Genomic DNA, 25,013 nt, shown 5'->3' on the forward strand with positions numbered 1-25,013 from the left:
TGGCTTCCTTGAGCTTCTGGCAAAGATATCTCTAATGAGACAGCGAGGGGTATTTTCTATATACATCCCTACATGCCTCTTATCCCTCAATATGGAAAACATGGGATGGACAGCAGCATTGTAACATAGCTGTGTGATACAAAAGTGAATACAAATACAAACATGGATACAAATGCAGAAAGATAAGTCCTGCGCTCACTCCCATTACTGGGCGGCAGCAATGACAACAGTACACATCAGCCCCAATATATAGTAAAAACCAGTTACCTGCCCTCTCTCCTTAATCCCTATGTATTTTTTAAACAAATTGAGGTTTTTTAGTTACCTCCAATGGCCATGAGAGGATAAGCCCACCTGCCAACGTCAAGGCAGACCCCCAGGTGGGTTACTTTCTGTCTCATGTTACAATGCAGCCGCCCATCCCATGTGTTCCCTATAAGGGTTAATAATATAAAGGGGTGTATATAAAAAGTACCCCTTTCTGCCTCATTAGAGATCTTTGCCAGAAGCTCAAGGAAGCAAGGTGAATTCCTTGACGTTGGCAGGTGGGCTTATCCTCTCATGGCCATTGGAGGTAACTAAAAAACCTCCATTTGTTTAAAAATACATAGGGATTAAGGAGAGAGCGCAGGTAGCTTGTTTTTCTTTGGTTTTTACAAATACAAACATATATATATATATATATATATATATATACATTTTAATGCTTAAATGTAATTGGACACATGAATACAATCAAATAAAATTTAATTTTTTAATACTTGGGCAGATGAAGGGCCTGTGAGACATGTCATCTGCCCACACTAGATAGGGCTGTGGAATTCCTGCTCATGCCCAGTTAAACACTTAGGCATTTGCTATTTTCCGAAATTTAGATGTGGATTTCGTCTATTCATTCATCAGAAAGACGAATAAATTAATTGAAATTTCAAACGAACAAACAAAGACCAAATGTCCATGTCCGTTTGTTTTGTTTATTACAAGGAGGGAGCTACTGGCTCGCAGCTCCCTCCTTGTAATATGTAAAAATCGAAGCGGCAGGGAGCAGTGCTCCCTGCAACTTCCTAAGCCCCCATGTCCTGCCTCACTCTACGGTGGTCAATATGGCCCCCATATTAGCATAAAGGTGGCTGCTCACTGTTGTAAAAAAAAAACAAAAAACTCTCCAATCCAATAAAGTGCCCCATTGTGGGACACCTATTTAAATAAATAATAGAGGACAGTGCCACCCCCTGATCCCCCACTAGTGCCCTGCAAATGGGGGCTTTTCAACTAAATGGGGACCCCCAGCACCCACCCATTAGCAGTGGGTGGAGCCCTAAGTGACAGTGACAATAGGGTAGGGGAATCTGCCTTCACCCCGCTCCGGCTCCCACCCATGAGCAGGGGGTGTGGGCCCCAAGTGTCAATGGGGTGTTGGAGGACCTACTGGGGGATGGGGCGAGGAGACACCTATTATACTCCCACCCAGAAGTGACAATGGTGGGGGAGGAACTATTGTCCCACCCCAACCCCCTCACCCCCCATTAGCGGTGGGTGGTGGCCCTAAATGACAATAGGGGGGCGACCTATTCCCCTCTGCAGGTGGAGTCCTATGTGGCAATGGAGGGAGGACCTATTGTCCCTACAACCGTTCCCCACCCATGAGCGGCAGGTGGGAGCCCAAAATGACAGGTGATGGCTAAATGTAAAAACAACACCCCCTCCCCCCCGTTTAAATTCATAAGACCAACTCATCTTACTCAATTACAGGAATACCAATGCGAGTCTCCAGGTCAAGTAAGGTGGCTCAGACATCACTTACTTTACTCTTTATAGGGATTCTGGTAGCCACCTTAGCGTCACTAGGTTTTAAATTTGGGTGGTGGTATGAGTTTAATTTAAGGTTATTTTAGCAAGTATCTACTAAAAGTTATGTTTTAAATATATTATTTAGCCAATTTCCTTGTTCTAAAATTCCTACATCCTGGGTATACCTGGCATTTACACCCCAGCTGCACTCCTGTTCTCTTCTGCTTTTTTGTATATAGCCTACAGTTTTTCGTGGACATCCAGGCCTTTTTGTGCTGCAGAGATCACCAGTGTGTTTTTTTTCTCAGAATGTACCAAACTGTTGATTTGGCCACTCCTATTGTTCCTGCTATCTTTCTGATGGATTTTTTTTGCAGCCCAAGGATGGCGTGTTTCACTTGCACGGAGAGCTCAAATGACTGCATGTTGTGTGTTCACAGCAACAGCTTCCAAACGTGAATGCCGCACCTGGAATCAACTCTACACATTTTACCAGCTCTAAAGAAGGATATTAGGGCACTAGAAAAACAGGCTGCAAAATTAAATGAATGGATTTTTTTTTTCTAAAAGAAGGTTAACAAATTTAAATTTGTTTAGTTTAGAAAATGGGATATAATAGCACTAGACAAATATATTCAGTGCCAATACAAACCATTGTCTGTAAAGCTATTCATTAACAGGGCTATACAAAGGACACAAGAGCACGCATTTAGAGTGAAAGAAAGGAAACTTTTTTTACAGTGAGAACAATAAGGATGTGAAATTCTCTGACTGAAGAGGTGATATTATTAGAGTCTGTACAGATATTGAAACAGCAACTAGGTGAATACTAGCAAAAACAATAGTTTCTTGTTCCAAAGAGAGATCTGAGATCCCAGTTGTGATAGGGCTGTGACTCCCAGGTTGGAGGAGTGGCTTCAACAGATTCTAGGTGGGACATCGGAGATCGCGGTCAAGAAGAGTTCAGTACTAGGTACAGCTAAGATACTGCGCAGAACCCTCAAACTCTCAGGCCTCTGGTAGAGGACCTGAGAATGAGGAATAAACACACCACCCAGGAGGGGTGAGAAAAAAAAAATATAAACAATGAAAGCTTGGCACTCTCCTTCTAATCTATTATAATGAAATAAATCTTGCCTGGGTGCTATATCCACAGTCGTCCGGTATATAGAATAAGAAAAAACGGGATGCACTCACAGGTCTTCTAAAACGTGCAAATGGTGTTTAATTAAATAATGTAATCCATATAGAAATCGATCGATGTTTCGACCCTGTCGGTTTTTTTTCAAGATCACTATATGCAAGCAATAATACAACTTATATAAGAAAAGTAAAGTAGTGAACTTACCAATGAGTAAAGTGGAGTGCCTCTGACCGTTACCACCCGGAAGTGAAAGGAAGCCACGCATCTCCTGCAGTGCGTCTAGACGTCTGACGTCACTGGCTGCTTCCTTTCACTTCCGGGTGGTAACGGTCAGAGGCACTCCACTTTACTCATTGGTAAGTTCACTACTTTACTTTTCTTATATAAGTTGTATAAGTTGTCTCGAACAGAATAAAGTATTTGCAGGAACTCCTATCAGACATAACTAGTCAATTATAGAAATAAGTTTGAATCTTAACTCGATTATACAACTCATTCGTAAAAAGCCAAACGATAAGAGCAGTATAAAACTATAATATATGGCCACAAGGTGCACTAATTTGACTAGTTATGTCTGATTCTGTTCGAAACTGAACCTTGTTGTTATCTAACAGTAAGAATGTACTTAATGCATTTTGTGGTTAAATATCAGAGTTTATACTGCTTTTATGTGTAGATTTCCCCCATGCTGATACATGCTTGGACCTGGGGTAGTAGGAGTTAACAGCTGTCTCTAAGAGTGAAACTCTGTATCTGGGTCAGTATGTGATACCACTTTGATTGTATACTGATCGCTCCGATCGCTTTTGTTATGTTTTGTATATATGTAAATAGTTGAGTTTTTTCACTTTAGGTATGTTCAATGATTTTATTGAATACTGTATATATAAACACTTTAGTAATTGGTACCATATGTTATACTCACGATGCACGTGATGTAATTGAACCTCGTTAGTGTTCCTTTACCCTTCAATCAACAGTTCACAGTGCATATTTAAATGCAATAAGTCACATTGTTAGATTGTTGTCTTGAAAAAAGTCCCTAGTGGACTGAAACGTTGACACTATGTAATCAACTTTTGAAGCTTGAATAAATGGCACATTTTTGGCAACAGTATCGAGTCCTGTGAGTGCACTTCCAACAAGCTATTTATATATATATATATATATTACACACACACACACACCTGCTCACACAAAAGACAGTGCACACATACCTTACACACACACACACACACACACACACACACACACACACACACACACAGCAGGAAGTAAATCTTACTTCATTTGCAAAAAAGTTTAAAATTAAATAATACAATACCATGTGCGAAAAGAAAGTATAGGGAACATTTCTAAAAAAAAAGAAATAAAAATGTATACTCTGGGTAGGTGCCCCTTGAATGTAGGTGCCTGCTATGCCCAATCAAGCCTTAGCCATGGCAAATCAATTTTATAAACACTAATTACCCAAAAGAAATCACATGCTACTAGTGTACATGTAGCCTACATTATTCTTCCACATGCAGTTTTGATATTAGAAGTTGAAGACAAGGAGGACTCGGGAGGAGGGGGTTATTGCTCACCAGCGAGCTGGAGGGTCAAGTCGCAGGTTGGACAAAGGTTCTACTAGGGGAAGCATAATTTGAAGGTCACACAGGTCAGTCCCGTTCTGCTTGTACTCCAGACAAAACTCAGTGGATGAGGGGCCACAGATCCAGGAGGAGGAAAGATGCAGTGGTGCAGCAGAAAGGCCTGGCTTAAACATCTGAAAAATAATAGTCAATGACGTGAGGAATCCGACAAATTAAGCACAACGTAGCTTTTGTAGTTTGTAAAAACAACTATTTACCATCATGCACTTCCACTACAGTTTCCTAATTAATGCCCTATTAGACCTTCAGTAGGTAAGATCAAGATTTTATTCTCTTCATTTTTAAACCTAACCACTCCTCATGCCTCTCTTACATTGCCTCCTAGATATCATCATGTCTACTGCAAATAAAATTAGATTTAACAGAGGTGCTTTTCTTTCCCGTTCCATCTCCATCAGCCCTTTCTCAATCTAGTATTCTCTTCTATCTAATATTTCCAACAATACCAACAGCATGATTGAAACTTCACTACTCTTTGGCACACTGAAATTACAATTAATAGATGTTTAGATCTTTCAACTTGTCAATAGCTGTAAAACGGCCTGCTGGTCATTTTAAAATGGCAACACTCCTTATCCACTCCAACATATTTACAAGGTACAACTATTGTAACGACCTCCGGCTCAATTTAAATAATTTCCTTTTATACCCCTACTACTGTCCCCTGCTTCGTCACTTCCACATCCGTTAGTTAATGGATATCAAACTATGGCCCCACAGATTAATCCAATAGATGGCCAGATGGGAGGTGTAATTCAGTAACATCTGTGGGCCCAGAGTGCGAGATGGCTGCTTTACTCCATATGTATGTGTACCTTCTTGATTCTGATGGAATTAAACAAATGTTTGATATACCCATGTTTTGTCAGATAGTCCCTTTGTTTTTAACTAACTGCTCTAACAATTCAAGGATGTTGTTCTTACTTTCTGGTTTTTTTTTTTCCAGCAAACGCCATAAATTCCAAACTTCTAACAGAGATAAAATACTGCCAATTAGGGAATGATGGTCCGGATCTACGGCCTGCAAGACCTAGTGCTCTGAAAATGTGTTAAATCTTGATTGGAGAAAAAGTAACATCATGCCCCTAAACATATATACACTTTATCATGTTGCTAGGCATTAAAATGTTTGGCAGTCTCTATGAACCTACCACCTGTGTGTTTGTCAATCACTGGGGCTCATCAGCTCTGCACAAGAGTTTAGGTTAAAGCAGAGATCTCTAAATTGAAGCCTATGGCATTTTGGTCTATCGTATATGAGGGACTCCACCACTAAAAATAATCTTCCAGAATAATCCCTATTCTCTGTAATACCACTCACTTTTTAATTTGACTAACTATATTTTTTTGATAAGTATAAATCTTATTTTATGTAACTGTAATGGATTATAACAATCTTTGTCATCATTTAATTAAAGGGACACTCCAGGCACCCACACCACTTCTGCCCATTGGAGTGGTATGGGTGCCAACTCCCACAACCCTTAACCCTGCAACTGTAAATATTGCAGTTTTCATAAACTGCAATATTTACCTTGCAGGGTTAACTCCTCCTCTAGTGGCTGTCTACTAAACAGCCACTAGAGGGCACTTCGGGGTTTATAGTGTCGCTGGACATTCTCGCGCTATGTGACGACCTCCAGCGTCGCTGAAATCCCCATAGGAAAGCATTGAACGCATTAGGTCTCCCCCGTCGCCGGCCACGCATGCGCAATAGGTCACCCCCGCCGGATGACGTAGAGCGTGGGCAGACCCTAAACCAGCGCCAAGGTTTTAACCCCTTCAGCAACCTGGGATGGGAGGGTAGGAGGGAGAGGGGACCTGCAGTGCCAGGAAAACGGTTTGTTGTCCTGGCACTGGAGAGTCCCTTTAACTATTGTATTTGTGCTAAACATTGTAAAGCATTCTGTATAAAGACACCACTTACTAGAAGGACCTACCTGATATTTCAGCAACATAACATTGTAGTATGGAGCAGTTTGCTGCTCTGCTAGGTTATGCAGATAACAAGTTAGCCTTGGCATGTTTAGCCAGAAATCCCTAATGTTTGGGTCACTCTGAGAAAGGTCACTGTCGAGATAAGATTGAGTTAAGAGAATATACCACAACAATCTATTAATTTAAACAGCACGAATAGAACATGCAAAAAATAATATATGTAATACACATTTAATCTAAGGATATTGCAAACACATGCATTGAATGTTTAACAAAATGATCTCCTAAAACATTGGAATTTTAGAACATTAAAATTAAAAACTTTTTTGGAGTAGCCTATGCAGAATTACTCCCCATGTAAGAATATCCAGCCCAAATTATACATTTAACAACAAATCTATAAAATAAATTAAACAAAAATGTTCACTGACCTGTACAGGAGGTCTGAATTTGGTGTGAAATACTCTACATAGGAAGTGTTAACCAGCCGGAAACTAAGCACTGGGGGTGGAGAGCTGCTCGCAAATACTCTGAGTATTCCTCCTGGAAAGGACATTGTGAGCTCTCCTGAAATTTTAATCCCGGATCTAGAGAAGGTGGGAGAGCGAAAATTAAAAATTCAATAAAACTGTATCTTCTCCACAAGCATAAAATAAATATAATATATATTTTTATATATATATATATATATATATATATATATATATATATATCATATATACACACACACACAAGAAAATATGCATTAGCAATCTCATCCAAACAGAATAAAAATGTTGTAAAGAGTACTTGCCATTTACAGTGCTAACTCCAGATGTGTGCAGAGACAACCAAAATTTTGATTATCATAAATTTTGTTTCCAGTCTTTACAGCAAAACAAGTGAAGCACAAAACGTCTTGTCCATGACCCAATAAACCACTCCTCCATTTCTACCTCTGTGTGTAGTGAGCCAGACAAAAGCATTATGCAACCAAATACATTTAAGACTGGGCTCGACAAATCCCAGGCGCCAGGTCGCCATGGCGGCTAGGATTTGACCCATTCAGCCTCTGAGGTAGTCGGCTGCCTATGAGTGGAGGCAGGCAGCTGGCCGGCTCATAAAGAGCATGGGCCACCCGACTAAAGAAAGAGTATTTGCGGTCGGTCAGCCAGCTGATGGAGAGCGTGGGGTGTGCGCACGGGTGGAAGGCTCCTGGAAGATTGAGGCAGACTGACAAGCACACGAGGGAGCTGTAACCTCCCTGCTCTGCTCCCTCACGCATCCAACAGTGATGCAGGGAGCCAGAATATGCTGTCATTCCGGCCCCGGTATCACTAAACAACGCTCTATGGAGCAGATCAGGGAGATGACTGAAGCCCCACTGGACCACAGGGAAAGCCAAACCACTCCAGTTCCAAGTGGGGACACTGGGTGGTCACCTTAATGTGTGTTATTGCAGTGACAGTGAATGTGAGTGTGTGTCAGTCAGTGAGTGAGTGTCAGTCAATGAGTGAGCAAGCGAGCATGTGTGTTTTTGTCAGTAAGCAAGTGTGTGTTTGTTTAGGTGACCGGTCCCCCTCCAATCATATGGGTAAGGGATTTTTACTCACATTTTTCCCCCACGCTATGCTGGTCTCACTGCAGCTGGCACTGCCTCCATGACTGCGATAATCAATCTTGATGATCTCAGCCAAACCAATGCTTTCCCATAGGAAAGCATTGGGAGGCTATGACGCATGTGTGACAAAACGCCATGCTGTGCTAATCAGCAACTCCTCATAGAGATGAATTGAATAAATGCATCTCTATGGAGAACATTCAGCGCCTCCATGCAGAGCGTGGAGACACTAAACATAGGTGCTGCGTAGCACTGACCCAGGATGCACTCTAGAGGCCGACTGAGTGACTTTCACTAGAAGTGTTACTATGTAAATACTGCCTTTTCTCTGAGAAGGCAGGTTTACGTTGAAATGTGTGGAGGGACAGATTATAGACACGAGAACAACTACATTAAGCTTTATTGGTTCTGGTGACTATAGTGTCTGTAACAAAATGTGTCCCACCAAAGACTATATGTCAGGATTACAGTATGATCCAGCATGTAGAACTGTGTAACAAAGGAGACTAATAGGTAACATATACCGGGCCTTAGAATGGCCGGACTAACGTACCAAAGAATAGTCAGGAATAGCCGAGGTCAGGGGACACAGAAAGGGACACAACGATAAAGGAAAGCCAGAGGTCATGGATATCAGAAAACAGTAACCAGAATACGGAACGCGCTCTTGGACAACCACTAGGGAAACCACGACAGGGCAATAAGTAAAGGTATTTTTAGGTGTAAATACCTGCTTTACATTTCTGATTGGCTAAAATCGCTCCTTGACCCCAAAACGTGCACGCAGCGCGTGCATGACGTCACGTGCACGCCGATGTCATCAATCGTGTGAGCGGATGTGGGGGTATATTTTGCCGTGGATCCGCAGCGGCAGGCGTCCATCAACATGCCGCAAGTGTCAGTCATGCAGACGCACGGCCGCTGGGTGCAGAGATCACAAGGTGAGAAGAATAGGTTACACTATATTACCTTTCCACCTGACCATGCTCCACCATCCCTTCAATCCCATTATCCCAGTCCCCTTGTTTGTCTGCCCAAAGAGCGCTCTCCCTGGTGCTACCTACATGAAGATATCCACCAGCGAGAGACGTGAGCCCTAGCCAACTCCCTGGAGCCATAAGGCGGCTTCAGAATGTACCGAAACAACCTGCCTGGTGCCGGTGGCAAGAACCGCTGTTCATTCGTGGACTTTTACCTTGTATTACTGTGTCATGCCTGGACTACCTGTTCGGGAGTGTTTATACAAATGGAACCCATTCGTCTCACGAACGGGGACCACCCCAGTGCCCCATTTGAATGTTCTCACTAATTAATTAGAACGTTCGCACCTGCAACATAAGTGCGAAACCACAAGGAAAATAATTAATGAGTGTTCCCCTGGGTGGCCGTCATTTTGTATAGACGAATGTCAACTAGGGGGAGCATTCGTATCCCGAAAGGAGACGCTTTCCTTGCATGGCTTCCGCACAGGTACCTTGCGAACTGAGTCTTTTCGAGGAATGTACCATTGAGGAATCCTGAGGTTGGGGCACTGGCTAGTTTGGCGGGCTTTTTTGTGCCTGGGAGACAAACTCTTCTCCAACACCTTGGTTCCCAGACACAGAGGCTCCTGGGATGAAGACCCCCTTGTCAGGGAGACCCCTCACCTGAGTGGCGGGCTTTCTAAACTCGGGAGACAAAGGGACAGCAACCCCCGATTCCCGCACTTTGGCTCCCAGGTGTAGAGGATCCTGGGATACAACCCCTGTTTGTTGGTACTAAAGGTCCCTTGCATGGGGCTATACATAAAAGCAGAGTGTGGCATAATAAAGTGTTGTTGTACCCTTCATCAAGTCTCGGCTGATGTTTGGGCAACCCAGGGCTCTGATCACTGGTTTACTTGGGAGTTGGGAGATTTATAACGGATATACTTAACCGGAGTATAGGGGATCCGTTACATTGGTGGCAGCGGTTGCATGCTCTCCCTACCACTCCGAAATCCCAGGCAGAGCAGATAGTGAATGGACAAGCAAAACCACCTTCTGAAACGGAGGACCTTGAAGGAGGACGAGTAGCTGGCAACAAACTGAAAGCTGCTCTTGAACAAAATACAACAAATACAGGGTGCGCTAAATAAAATAAAGGGAGATGAAAAAGTCTTTAGGTACAATGTGGACCTTGAGTGAGTGTTCTTAGGTTCTTTCTTTGGGATCTCAGTAGTCGAATATGGAATACAAAAGCAGAGAGGGGAGACCAATAGTGCAAAACCGTAATGCGGAAAGGATCACGAACAACACAGACGTGGAGAAGTGCCAACTTACAATTTAAAGAGCTAAGACCAGCTCTAGGTAAAACAGCATACAGTGGTATTTAGTACTCCCCACATGTAGGGTATTGCTGGACAATTGGAGGTGTCTTCACAAGATTCTTTACACAATCCCAGACAGACGTCAGCATATAAAATATATAAAAGATGGAAAAACCCAATGGTGCAATAACTTTGGTAATACTGCAACAACAGACAACACTGAGGTCCTAAGAGTGCCAACTTACAATTTAAAGAGCTATGACCAGCTCTGAGTAAAACAGCATACAGTGGTATTTTAACTCCCCACGTGTAGGATATTCCTCTAATGATGCTTGCAGTGCCGGTCTTATGAAAATAAAATCACAAGAGAGGGCCCATAGTGTTTTCCATATATAAAATGACAGTGGAATAAAAAAGAAGAAACGTACTTACAGTGTTCAGAGCAGCCACACTGCTCTATGAACCAAGCGTGGGTGGAATAATCCCCACCAGGGATTTCTTTTGAAGTACTGGATCTTGTTTAAAAAAAATCAGCCAGGATAAAACAGCAATATATAAAGTCAATGTACTAACCAAAGATACCGTATATACTCGAGTATAAGCCGACCCGAATATAAGCCGAGGCCCCTAATTTTACCCCAAAAAACTGGGAAAACGTATTGACTCGAGTATAAGACTAGGGTGGGAAATGCAGCAGCTACTGGTAAATTTCTAAATAAAATTAGATCCTAAAAAAATTATATTAATTGAATATTTATTTACAGTGTGTATATAATGAATGCAGTGTGTGCGTATGAATGCAGTGTGTGCGTATGAATGCAGTGTGTGCGGATGAGTGCAGTGTGCGGATGAGTGCAGTGTGCGGATGAGTGCAGTGCGCGGATGAGTGCAGTGCGCGGATGAGTGCAGTGCGCGGATGAGTGCAGTGCGCGGATGAGTGCAGTGCGCGGATGAGTGCAGTGCGCGTATGAGTGCAGTGCGCGTATGAGTGCAGTGCGCGTATGAGTGCAGTGCGCGTATGAGTGCAGTGCGTGTGTATGAGTGCAGTGCGTGTGTATGAGTGCAGTGCGTGTGTATGAGTGCAGTGCGTGTGTATGAGTGCAGTGCGTGTGTATGAGTGCAGTGCGTGTGTGTATGAGTGCAGTGTGTGTGCGTATATATTAATTGAATATTTATTTTCAGTGTGTGTATACAATGAATGCAGTGTGTGTGTATGAGTGCAGTGTGTATGAGTGTATTGCGTGTATGAATGCAGTGTGCGTATGAGTGCAGTGTGCGTATGAGTGCAGTGTGCGTATGAGTGCAGTGTGCGTATGAGTGCAGTGTGCGTATGAGTGCAGTGCGTGAGTGCAGTGTGTGTGTGTATGAGTGCACTGTGTGTGCGTATATATTAATTGAATATTTATTTCCAGTGTGTGTATATAATGAATGCAGTGTGTATGAGTGCAGTGTGTGTGTGAGTGCAGTGTGTGTGTGAGTGCAGTGTGTGTGTGAGTGCAGTGTGTGTGTGAGTGCAGTGTGTGTGAGTGCAGTGTGTGCATATGAATGAAGTGTGAGTGTGTGATGCAGTGTGTGTGTCACGTTCACAGTAAATGATGTGGAACACAACTGCAGATTTCTTAGGACTTTGATATTTTATTAAGACACTTAGATGGAACTGAGACTTCAGTTCCAGAATTACAGGTACTGTTTCTTTAAATAATAAACGGTTTGCTTCAGTTAACAATGACAAGGTTCAGAATTCATTAGAGTCCGTTATTCTTGTTAACAGTTCAAATTATAAGAGATTGTATACATTGGAATTATCAGTAGCAAGACAGGTGCAGCAGAACTTAAATAGTACTTGTTTTGAGGGATGCTGTAGCAGGCTTGCTGGACAACTTGATAGCAAACTTTAGTAAGTTGAAATAAAGACTCTCTGTAGCAAGACAGGTACAGCTGAACTTGAATAATACTTGATTTGAGGAAAGCTGTAGCAGGCTTGCTGGACAACTTGATAGCAGACTTTAGTATGAAGAAATAAAGCTTTAGCATTGTTAGCTCTTATCTCAGAGACTGTAAGATACTTAGCTTCCAGAAGTAGAGGGATTGTGTCCCCAGCTCTCCTCTGAGGCGGTTGCTTCAGTGAATGGTTGCAGAGAGTGCAGGCACTTGTCGGTGATGAGGAGAGATGTTGGGGACTTGAATAATCCTCCAGTCCGGTCCAGTAGCATGTGGTCGTCTCAGCGAGGTATGTGAGCCGGTGAGTTAGGTGCGGTACGCGTTTCAATAATCCAGCGTCTATCAGCTGGTGCGGTCGCATTAAATAGCAGACCGCGTCAATGGGGGTGTGGCTAAGCTCCGTCAAACCCGGAAGCATGAGGAGACATCGGGAGGCTTAAGGCCTGACAGTGTGTTGGTGGGGGTGATTTGATATATTATTAATTATTATTATTATTTTTTTTATATTATTATTTTTTTATTATTATTATTTATTATTTAATTATTATTATTATTATTTTTTTTTAATTATCTGAGAGCCGCGGCTCTCGCAAGACTTACACTGGGAGCTGACCGAGGTGCTGAACGGACGGCGCGGAGGATGAGAGAGCTGACAGGAGCTGCAGGAAAGGTAAGTACAGCTCTGCCAGCACCCCTCTCCCCGCAGTCTGTATTATGGCAATGCAAATTGCCATAATACAGACTCTGACTCGAGTATAAGCCGAGTTGGGGTTTTTCAGCACAAAAAATGTGCTGAAAAACTCGGCTTATACTCGAGTATATACGGTAAGTGGTAGTCACAAAATACTTTAATTAAAAACAAAGTAAAAATACACAACGCGTTTCGCCAAACAGTAGGCTTTTTCAAGTGTAGAGTAAATAATCCTGGCTATTCACATTATATAGGCAGCTAATTTGCAATGAATTTCAAAGATTGGCGCCAAAATGGCATCATTACCATGTGACTGCAGTCACATGACTTTCAGTTATACATATGATAGGTGGACATATTAAAATAGTGAAAAAAAAAGGAGGGGAGACCAATAGTGCAAAACCGTAATGCGGAAAGGATCACGAACAACACAGACGTGGAGAAGTGCCAACTTACAATTTAAAGAGCTAAGACCAGCTCTAGGTAAAACAGCATACAGTGGTATTTAGTACTCCCCACATGTAAGATATTGCCGGACAATTGGAGGTGTCTTCACAAGATTCTTTACACAATCCCAGACAGACGTCAGCATATAAAATATATAAAAGATGGAAAAACCCAATGGTGCAATAACTTTGGTAATACTGCAACAACAGACAACACTGAGGTCCTAAGAGTGCCAACTTACAATTTAAAGAGCTATGACCAGCTCTGAGTAAAACAGCATACAGTGGTATTTTAACTCCCCACGTGTAGGATATTCCTCTAATGATGCTTGCAGTGCCGGTCTTATGAAAATAAAATCACAAGAGAGGGCCCATAGTGTTTTCCATATATAAAATGACAGTGGAATAAAAAAGAAGAAACGTACTTAGTGTTCAGAGCAGCCACACTGCTCTATGAACCAAGCGTGGGTGGAATAATCCCCACCAGGGATTTCTTTTGAAGTACTGGATCTTGTTTAAAAAAAATCAGCCCGGATAAAACAGCAATATATAAAGTAAATGTACTAACCAAAGATAAGTGGTAGTCACAAAATACTTTAATTAAAAACAAAGTAAAAATACACAACGCGTTTCGCCAAACAGTAGGCTTTTTCAAGTGTAGAGTAAATAATCCTGGCTATTCACATTATATAGGCAGCTAATTTGCAATGAATTTCAAAGATTGGCGCCAAAATGGCATCATTACCATGTGACTGCAGTCACATGACTTTCAGTTATACATATGATAGGTGGACATATTAAAATAGTGAAAAAAAAATCTTTTTATATTTTAATAGTATAGGGTAGTACTAAACCCACATATGACCTGAGGGGTATAAAAATAAATAGACTTTTATGCGAGGGAGGGAAGAAATTAGGTTGTGAAATGAAAGGTTAAAGGTCGCGAGGGCGTGGCCGTTTTTAAACCAATAAGGTGGGCGGGGTCGGCATAATGCTGTTTATTATTCGCTGGGAATGCAGGGAAATGTAGTCCTGGTCACATGACATTGGTTTACACATATAATAGGTGGACAAGTTAAAACAGTAAAAAATAATCACAAATGTAGAAAACAGAAAAAGATTCCCCTTAGTCCTAGATCAACAGCAAAGTTAGACCTATGGCTGGGGGAATGGGTCAGAATGGGTGGTACCAGCTCCACCAGATATGGGCATGAACCCTTTATTGAAAGATAATGAAAAAAACACACATACAATGCTAAGGTTGTGCCCTTATGAAAGGGCAGCTACCCACCCGGCTGGTAAGGTTGTTGGTACAATATAATTATTGAGCCTGGATGAATCTTAGGATCTGGAACCCAATAGACAGACAAAAAGCAGGGTGAGGAGTACGTTCCAACAGAGCAGTATTTAAATGCTGTTAGATACAGTGCCTTAAAAAGTATCCCTATATCAATAAAAAATTGAAACTTTATTAGCCTATTACAAGATAAAGGGGTTACATGAGCACCTATGTATCAACAGATTGACTCTGTTATCTATAGTAGCCTTAAGTATCTATCCTTGGTATATAGTAAAAGTCTCCTTGATTGGGGCTTATACCAAGGAAGCTTAGGATAATATTACCCTAGAGCAGCACATACCCTTCAAGATCTCTCTGTGAGGTCGATCAGTTGGGTTGTGAGTCCACCCAGTCTGGACAGAGTGTATTCATAGGTATGAATAGCAGATATTGGTAACAGGGAGTAGCAAAAAGTGGTAACAAGGAGAGCAGTGAGAACAAAGTATACGGTTGGAGAATTAGTAATGAAGTCTAATGTAGCAACAACCTGTCACTGTTCTATTACTGTTGCTATTCCCTGGCTTCTGCTAATAAACACCTTTGTGGGTGTTCTAAACTGAGTGGCTGAACTAAATACTGCAGTACTGTCTAATGGAGTTGGACTCCAGAAAAAATCATAAGAGTAAAGTGATTAACAAAAATTAATAACCATTGCAAAGATAGTGAAAGGAGGGATTCCCTTAGTGCCTCGGATGTAGTGCACTGTGAAGTGCCGATGTGTGGTGATTGGGGATCCCTCCGAGTGACCCGACGCGCGTTTCGGAGTTTGAAAACTCCTTCGTCAGGGGTAGAGATTGCCGCCCAAAATCTCCCTATATTTAAATGGCCCACAGCCAATCGTGAGCGGGATCGGCGCGTCGTCATGAGTGACGTGCCGCCCAGACTCTCTCGATATGTGAGTGGCTGTTTGCCAATCATGCGAGGGATGGTCGTATCGTCATCAATGACGTGGTCCCCAATCACCACTTTTTGCTACTCCCTGTTACCAATATCTGCTATTCATACCTATGAATACACTCTGTCCAGACTGGGTGGACTCACAACCCAACCGATCGACCTCACAGAGAGATCTTGAAGGGTATGTGCTGCTCTAGGGTAATATTATCCTAAGCTTCCTTGGTATAAGCCCCAATCAAGGAGACTTTTACTATATACCAAGGATAGATAATTAAGGCTACTATAGATAACAGAGCCAATCTGTTGATACATAGGTGCTCATGTAACCCCTTTATCTTGTAATAGGCTAATAAAGTTTCAATTTTTTATTGATATAGGGATACTTTTTAAGGCACTGTATCTAACAGCATTTAAATACTGCTCTGTTGGAACGTACTCCTCACCCTGCTTTTTGTCTGTCTATTGGGTTCCAGATCCTAAGATTCATCCAGGCTCAATAATTATATTGTACCAACAACCTTACCAGCCGGGTGGGTAGCTGCCCTTTCATAAGGGCACAACCTTAGCATTGTATGTGTGTTTTTTTCATTATCCAGTAAAAAATAATCGTTTTTATATTTTAATAGTATAGGGTAGTACTAAACCCACATATGACCTGAGGGGTATAAAAAGAAATAGACTTTTATGCGAGGGAGGGAAGAAATTAGGTTGTTAAATGAAAGGTTAAAGGTCGCGAGGGCGTGGCCCTGGGACCATCTTAGTAGAGAGGAGTGTAAATAGAAGGCGGCCATATTGTTGAAGGGCAAAAGGGGTGAAATGTAAGGGTGGGCACTATATTTAAAGGGCAAAGGGGTGGAATGTAATTATGGTTGGAGGAGAAAACATATTAAAAAGCAGTGACAATATAATACAATTTTATGTGCAAATATAAAAAAAAATAAAAAAATAAAAAAAAAAGGAAAATAAAGTTGCAGATTGTATATGGATAAATATTGCTAATAAAGGTTACAATGTATTTTGCTACTATTAAAAGAATAATCCTAATAACCATATTAATTAAAAGTGAATATAAATTATTATGAAACAATACAAAGAATTACAAAAAATTAAAAAGGTCAAATTCCGCATTTAAGCCATCTGGGGTTAGTGTCTTAAGATTAAAAACCCATTCAATTTCGGCTTTTCCCAGAATATTTCTTATATCACCGCCTCGCCATGGAATATTGCATATTTGAATAGGGGTGAATTTAAGAACGTTGGGGTTTTTTTGGTGGTGTGTCAGAAAATGCTTGGACACTGTGTGATTTTCAAATCCATTTTTGATGTTCCGACAGTGTTCTGATATCCTAATTTTTAGGAATCTTGACGTCATACCCACATACTGGAGGCCACAAGGGCACTCCAGTAGGTATATAACATTTTTCGTGCAGCAAGTCATAAAGTGTTTGATGTTGTAGCATTTGTTAGTAATGTTAGATTTGAATGTTATGGTTTTATTTGGGACTGACATTTGGGTAGTCTTACAGACGATACATTTTCTGCATTTGTAGAAACCTTTAACATTAGATAAGGTGGATAATTTTTTTTACTTAGTCTTTGTAAAAAATTTTGTTAAAAGGGTTTTAAAATTAGGGGCTCCTCTAAAAATGATGTTGGGTTTTTCAGGGATCATTTTATTGAGAACAGGGTCTTCAGATAAAATGTGCCAATGTTTGTGAATTGTTTTCCTTATGTCTTTGTTTTTGTTATTGTAGTCAAAGATGATGGGAAGGGAAGGTGTAGTGTTGGAGTTTTTGTTTTTATATTTCAGCAGGCTACTTCTATCATCTGACTTGATTTTTGTGATTATGGTTTCAAGTTTGTCCTCTGGGTAATGTTCGTCTAGAAATGTATTTTTTAAAATGTTGCTTTGTTCGTTAAAATCTTCATTAAGTGTGCAGTTTCTTTTAAGTCTTAAAAATTGGCTTTTTGGAGCACTATCTAGCCAGGGAGTATAGTGACAACTGTTTTGGTCAATTACTGTGTTAGTGCACACTTTTTTAAAAAAAGTTTTCGTGTTTAGTTTTCCCTCTTTGATAAAAATTTGTAGGTCTAAAAAGCTGATTTCTTCTTTACTGAATTCTGTGGTTAAAACAATGCCTCTGTCATTTTGGTTAAGATGGTTTAAAAATAGTTTTAAGGAATTATCAGTACCACCCAATTTCTTCCCTCCCTCGCATAAAAGTCTATTTCTTTTTATACCCCTCAGGTCATATGTGGGTTTAGTACTACCCTATACTATTAAAATATAAAAAGATTTTTTTTCACTATTTTAATATGTCCCCCTATCATATGTATAACTGAAAGTCATGTGACTGCAGTCACATGGTAATGATGCCATTTTGGCGCCAATCTTTGAAATTCATTGCAAATTAGCTGCCTATATAATGTGAATAGCCAGGATTATTTACTCTACACTTGAAAAAGCCTACTGTTTGGCGAAACGCGTTGTGTATTTTTACTTTGTTTTTAATTAAAGTATTTTGTGACTACCACTTATCTTTGGTTAGTACATTTACTTTATATATTGCTGTTTTATCCGGGCTGATTTTTTTTAAACAAGATCCAGTACTTCAAAAGAAATCCCTGGTGGGGATTATTCCACCCACGCTTGGTTCATAGAGCAGTGTGGCTGCTCTGAACACTAAGTACGTTTCTTCTTTTTTATTCCACTGTCATTTTATATATGGAAAACACTATGGGCCCTCTCTTGTGATTTTATTTTCATAAGACCGGCACTGCAAGCATCATTAGAGGAATATCCTACACGTGGGGAGTTAAAATACCACTGTATGCTGTTTTACTCAGAGCTGGTCATAGCTCTTTAAATTGTAAGTTGGCACTCTTAGGACCTCAGTGTTGTCTGTTGTTGCAGTATTACCAAAGTTATTGCACCATTGGGTTTTTCCATCTTTTATATATTTTATATGCTGACGTCTGTCTGGGATTGTGTAAAGAATCTTGTGAAGACACCTCCAATTGTCCGGCAATATCTTACATGTGGGGAGTACTAAATACCACTGTATGCTGTTTTACCTAGAGCTGGTCTTAGCTCTTTAAATTGTAAGTTGGCACTTCTCCACGTCTGTGTTGTTCGTGATCCTTTCCGCATTACGGTTTTGCACTATTGGTCTCCCCTCTCTGCTTTTGTATTCCATATTCGACTACTGAGATCCCAAAGAAAGAACCTAAGAACACTCACTCAAGGTCCACATTGTACCTAAAGACTTTTTCATCTCCCTTTATTTTATTTAGCGCACCCTGTATTTGTTGTATTTTGTTCTCTCCATTCTTTGAAGGGTTTGAGGGTTACCCTTCCTTTCAGGTGTGCAGCTCTATCCCCCCTTGTGATCAGTACTGTAGCGCTGTTCCCCTCCCTTTCTATTTACTGAAAGCTGCTCTTGTTGCCGAACTCATGGAGAGTAACAGGACCAGCATCACTTCAAGCAGGCGTACAGAGGAAACAGACTTCCAGAAGGATGTACACTGGAGGCTAGGCCTCATAAATCCCAGGTAAATGGTGCTCCCGGTGATGGCTCAGGCTACCAAGGCTCTAAAGCTGAGAGACCCACATCACGGGGCTGGGGCCGGAGACACCGCTCCCCTACCTGAAGCAACGGTAGTGGGACCGGGGAAACAGAACTATGCTGCATTTAAGGCTTTCACGGATGGAGTGGAAGATATCGACACCTATCTCCAAGACAATGCGCCCTAGAAGGGCTGGATCAAGCTAGATGGACTGCCATTATCAGAAGCAAATTTTCTGGGCAAGCGGCCGAGGCATACCGAGGAGAACCAGACACCGAAATTCACCAATATGACAAAGTTAAGGAAAGACTGCTGGCTCGGTACGCTGTGACCCCGGAAGCCTACCAGAGAAAATTCGAGTATGGAAGGGGCACAAGGACTCCTACACTGAGTTTGCCTTCCGCATGCAATGGGCAGCCCATAACTGGTTGCAAGGGTGCCAAGCGGTAATGCTGGAGGATGCTGCCCAACTAAACCTCTTAGAACAATTCTTTGATCTGGTACCACCGGAGGTTCAAGACTGGGTCAAAGACCGAAAACCCCTCACGGTTGAGGAAGCAGCCAGGCTGGTTGATGAGTTTTAGGACAGTCAGAGGGCATACAATCCGCCCCGCTACCTACCCCGCGACCAGTCCAACAATGTCCCTCAGCTACCTCAGGAGAGCAATCAAGGGTCCCACTGCTGTGCCATGGGTATAGGCAGCCTGGGCATTTCAAGAACAACTGCCCCCTGCGAAACCGGACAGAGTGGCACACTGTGTGGAGGGAGACCAGCCCTGGGGTAATTGGGGCTCAATGGCTACAGAGGCTCTATTGGCCAGTACTCCATGAGGTGGACCCGGTCCAAGCTGCTGAGGACAACCGGGAGCACCTCAGGCAGGTGGCTATGATTAGCAGCTAGGAGGCCCAGGGGTTAAGGGACATGGGAACCACCCTGACACTAGTGCAGCCGCACCGGGTTAGTGCCACGGAGTAGACCTGTCAGAGGTACTGGCGGAGCTATCCACCGCATCCCGACCGCCCGGGTACACCTAGACTGGGGTAATAGAGCTAGATACTGGGAGGTCGGCATCATGCAGGACTTGCAGGCGCGGGTGCTTTAAGAGAACGATTTGGGGCACCGTACCCCCCAATTTTCCTAGGCCACACAAGAGACAGCATGCCCTGTGACCACTCTGAGGACAAGCAGTTAAGGCAAAACGCCCCGTCCCAGACCAACTATACTCCCCCGGGTTGGGACACCCCCCAAAGATTTCGGGAGGGAACTTAGTGTAGACTTTACGCTAGCCAAGTACCACAGACAGGCAGAGGCGGCAGTCGAAGGGGTAGAGAGGGAACAGTTTGAATGGTTAGTAGGCCTATTATACTGGGTGACAGCAGGGACTGGGAGGGGGGCCTTCAAAGTTCCCTAGAGACAGCTGGTTGTGCCACGGAAATACCGGGCAAAGCTATTGAAGCTTAGACACGATATTCACCTGGCGGGGCCTTTGGGCATCCAAAAGACCTCTCACCGGCTCAAGCAAGCCTTCTTCTGGCCCGGGATCATTCGGGACATACGAGAATACTGCAGAATCTGTGATATGTGCCAGCGGGTAGGGAAGAGAGGGGACTGCTCCAAAGCCAAATTGCGGTCTATTCCCATAATGGATGAACCTTTTCACCGGGTGGCTGTAGATCTCATAGGGCCCCTAAGCAAGCCGAGCCCTTCAGGAAAATTTTTTTTTTTTTTAACCATAGTCGACTATGCCACCAAATATCCCGAAGTTGTAGCCCTTTCCAATATTCAAGCTTAAACAGTGGCTGACACGTTGGTTAAGATCTTCTCCCGGGTTGAATTCCCCAGAGAAATCTTGTCCGACCAAGGCACCCAGTTTATGGCCACGTTAACACAGCAAATGTGGCAGAGCTGCGGCATGCAACCCCTCTTCAGTTCTCCCTACCATACCCAAACGAATGGGTTATGTTAACGTTGGTACCCTGAAGCAGATGCTTAATACGTTCACGGCCTCCGAGAAGGATTGGGAATGTTTTTTACCCCACCTACTGTTCGCCTCTAGGGAGGTACCCCAGGAGTCTACAGGATTCTCCCCCTTCGTGTAACTATATGGTAGGTGCACAAAAAAACGGGGCGCAAGAGAATACTGAGAACAGGCAGCAGCTGAAATAGCCTGCCCTTCGGTGGGTCCCCGCTCAGTTCTCAAGCCGGTTTTAGCTCAGCTTGTGCCATTACAGAGAGAACATCTCTGAAACATATCAGACTGGTCCCACACATACGGGCAGTCCAGATACGAAATGCCAGCAAGTTTACTCTGCACGAGAGATACAGCAACCCCAGACGATCGTTTCAGCCTTGTTAGGCATCATCAGTGAGGCATAGCTGATATCTCTCTAGGCACCGTGATCAAGGGGTCCACGTCTGGATTAACCTTTAAACTTATGGAGAGCAAAAAACAGGGCGCAAGAGAATACGGAGAACAAGCAGCAGCTGTAATAGTCTGCCCTTCGGTGGGTCCCCACTATGTCTCATTGATGATGCCTAACAAGGCTGTGTCTCTCGTGCAGAGAGAACTTGCTGGCATTTTGGATCTGGACTGCCCGTATGGGTGGGACCAGTCTGATATGCTTCAGATATGTTCTCTCTGTAATGGCACAAGATGAGCTAAAACCAGCTTGAGTTCTGACTATTTTAGTTGCTGTCCATTCTCAGAATACTCTTGCGACCCGTTTTTTGCTTTCTATATAGTAGGCGAGTCCAGGGGCAGTTATATTGGATAAGGGAGCACTGGGAGGGGAGCACTGGGGAAGGAGGAACCCCCCATCGTGCCCTATGTACTGAAGCTCCGGGATCGGCTGCAGGCTCTCACAGAATCGGTCTGGGGAAACCTGCGGGCGGCCCAGAAGAACCATAAAAGATGATCGACTGTTAGAAGTCGGACAGAATGTCCTAGTGCTCAAGCCCACTAGACAGGATAAACTGCAAGCAACTTGGCAGGGTTCCTACCGGGTTGGGGAGCTCATCAGCGACACCACCTACATGGTGGCCTTGTGTACCGATGAGAGGATTAGGAGGGCATTCCATGTTAACATGCTTAAGGTATACCCAAAAAGGCCTGAGGAGGTGTCCGTCGTATGCGCCCCCCCTCAGATGATGGCTGTGACAAACTGCCATTTGCCACTGGGCATTGGAGAGGACTGATCGCTAGCCTCCTGCCCTGCGACTATGGCCCTGGAATGTATTGCCCTTTAATAACTGCATTTGGGCATTATGGATTTTTATAATGCTGTTCCTGGCCCTTTAAATGCTTTGGAACAGTGTTACAAACTTTTAAACTGGCACTTCGGATGCAGTCGAAGTGCCGAAGTCGTCGAAGTGGCCGCCATTCGACAAACGAACACGTGGCGGCGGCCATTTTAACTTATTCGAACACGGTCAGCGGTGTGTGCAGCCAAATCTATGGAACTGTTTGCAGCTACCCAATTTCACGAACACCGCTGACCCGTACCTTCTTCGACACTGCGGCTCGTTCGAATGGGACTTTCTCGGTGTAAAATAGACCGACCGCACAGCCCAAATCCATGGAACTGTTTTGAGCAGGAAAATGTGCTTGCGGTCGGTCATAATGGACTTCCAGCTAACTCTAACCCCTGGATGGAATTGGCTGAATTTTGGACATGTTTGTAAGTAAAGTGTGCTGATTAATAATGTGACTTTTATTAATATTGGATGTATAGTTTTGGAGTTATACAAATGCATAAAAATGTATAAGTTTTAGCTTGGAGATAATTGAGTAGATGCAGTAAGAAACTCAATTATCTCCCAAGCAGAGGGGAGGGAATCTGTGGGATGTAACCGTTATCTGGTTGGTTAATGCCTAATTGCCTGTGGGCGTCTCCCTTGCAGGGGAGCACTACATAAAAGCAGAGTACCTGCCATTAAACATGAGATCTTCTTGAGCCTCAATACGTAGCCTTGTCTCGTTATTGGAGGGAACTGCTATACCACACTGGGGATTGCTATGCTCTGCATACTCCCTTGAGCTTTAATCACGTAGCTCTTGTTATTGATACGTTCTCCCGGAGGAGAGGTCTCCCCCATACGGTCCTGGAGGACAGAAGCTGATCCAGGGTGGACGGAAGACGGCGCGGCTTCAGTTAAGCTACGGCGGTTGTGGTGTCCGGTGCGGTGCTTGTGGTCCTCGGCGCAAGCTAGGAAGCGTCCATTAACAGAAGGTGTCCGTTACAATGGCGAATGGCTTCCCATACTGGACTTTCTAGGCAGCCTGCCAGGGTCCATAGAACAAGTCAGGTTGGTAGGGTGGTTGATGCCCAAACAACGGGAACAAGCCACAGTATGTTTTCGGCCGTACCGGGATACACTGCTCTGATGGTCCACCGAGTGGAGACCCCAGGACAGCAGCCCTGCGGCAACAACCATACCGCATCCCAGGGCCATAAGGGAAAGTATAGTAAAGGAGATTAGGGAGATGCTAGACTTTGGGGTAATTGAGCCCTTCCAGATCCCCTGGGCTTCCCTGGTCATACTGGTACCGAAGCGGGGCAGTACGACCCAGTTCTGTGTTGATTACAGGAAACTCAACAATAGAACCGTGACTGACGCCTACTCCGTGCCTAGGGTAGACTAATTACTAGACAGGATAGCGGGAGGAAACTACCTCATGACTATCGATTTGTGCAAAGGATACTGGCAGATCCCCTGGACCCGAAAGCGATCCCCAAGTCAGCCTCTTCAGCCTGTACCAATTCATGGTCATGCCATTCGGGATGAAGAATGCCCCGGCTACCTTTCAGCGGATGGCAGACCGGCTCCTGGAGGGTCTGCAGGACTTTGCATGTGCTTACCTGGATGACATAGCCATCTATAGTCGCATACGGGAAGAGTATCTCCTGTCGGCAGTCCTAGACTGAATACTGGAGGCAGGGCTGACCTTTAACCCCTTATGGACACATGACATGTGTGACATGTCATGATTCCCTTTTATTCCAGAAGTTTGGTCCTTAAGGGGTTAAAGCCAACAAGTGTCAGGTGGGAATGGCCGAGGTTCAATACCTGGGCCACCAGGTGGGGTACAGGAAACAACGTCCCGAACCTGCCAAGATAGAGGTGGTAGCTAACTGGCCCCAGCCCTGAACGAAGACTCAGGTGATGGCGTTCCTGGAGACGGTGGGTTACTACAGCCTATTTGTACCCGACTATAGCGCCATAGCCAAACCCCTGACAGACCTAATACTTGCCCCGCCAAGTCCTGTGGTCCCCGGAGTGCGAAGGGGCCTTCAAAAAGCTGAAGAGGGCATTAACTCAAGCTCTGGTATCAGCGGCTCATGACCCTTCTAAACGATTTGTCGTCCATACAAATGCCTACATGCTCGGCTTGGGAGCCGGACTAAGCCAGGTAGAGGACGACGGACAGGAACACCTGGTGGCCTTCCTCAGCCGCAAACTACTGCCCCGAGAGGTCTGTTACGCCACCATGGAAAAAAAGAGTGCCTTGCCCTGATCTGGGCTCTCAAAAAAACTGCAACCTTATCTATATGGCCGGTCCTTCACCTTAATGATGGACCATACCCCCTCGTCTGGCTGAACCGCGTAACAGGAGACAATCCCCACCTGTTGAGATGGAGCCTGGCTTTACAACCGTATCATTTTACAATGCAATAACAGCCAAGCAAACAGCACAACAACATTGATGGTTTATTTA

At 43.5% G+C, this 25,013-nt stretch overlaps 1 protein-coding gene across 1 annotated transcript in view; it reads right to left on the minus strand.

Moving 5' to 3' along the window:
- FCHO1 (FCH and mu domain containing endocytic adaptor 1) overlaps window positions 1–25,013 on the minus strand; it is a 183,673-nt gene that overhangs the window by 12,547 nt on the left and 146,113 nt on the right. The window contains exons 24-26 of the mRNA XM_063455469.1: window positions 6,960–7,115; window positions 6,531–6,660; window positions 4,522–4,703 (exon numbers count right to left, since the gene is read on the minus strand). Of these exons, the coding sequence (XP_063311539.1) occupies window positions 4,522–4,703; window positions 6,531–6,660; window positions 6,960–7,115 (468 nt within the window). The remainder of the gene's footprint in view (window positions 1–4,521; window positions 4,704–6,530; window positions 6,661–6,959; window positions 7,116–25,013) is intronic.

This window comes from Pelobates fuscus, chromosome 5, assembly GCF_036172605.1.
Source record: "Pelobates fuscus isolate aPelFus1 chromosome 5, aPelFus1.pri, whole genome shotgun sequence".
NCBI lineage: Eukaryota > Metazoa > Chordata > Amphibia > Anura > Pelobatidae > Pelobates > Pelobates fuscus.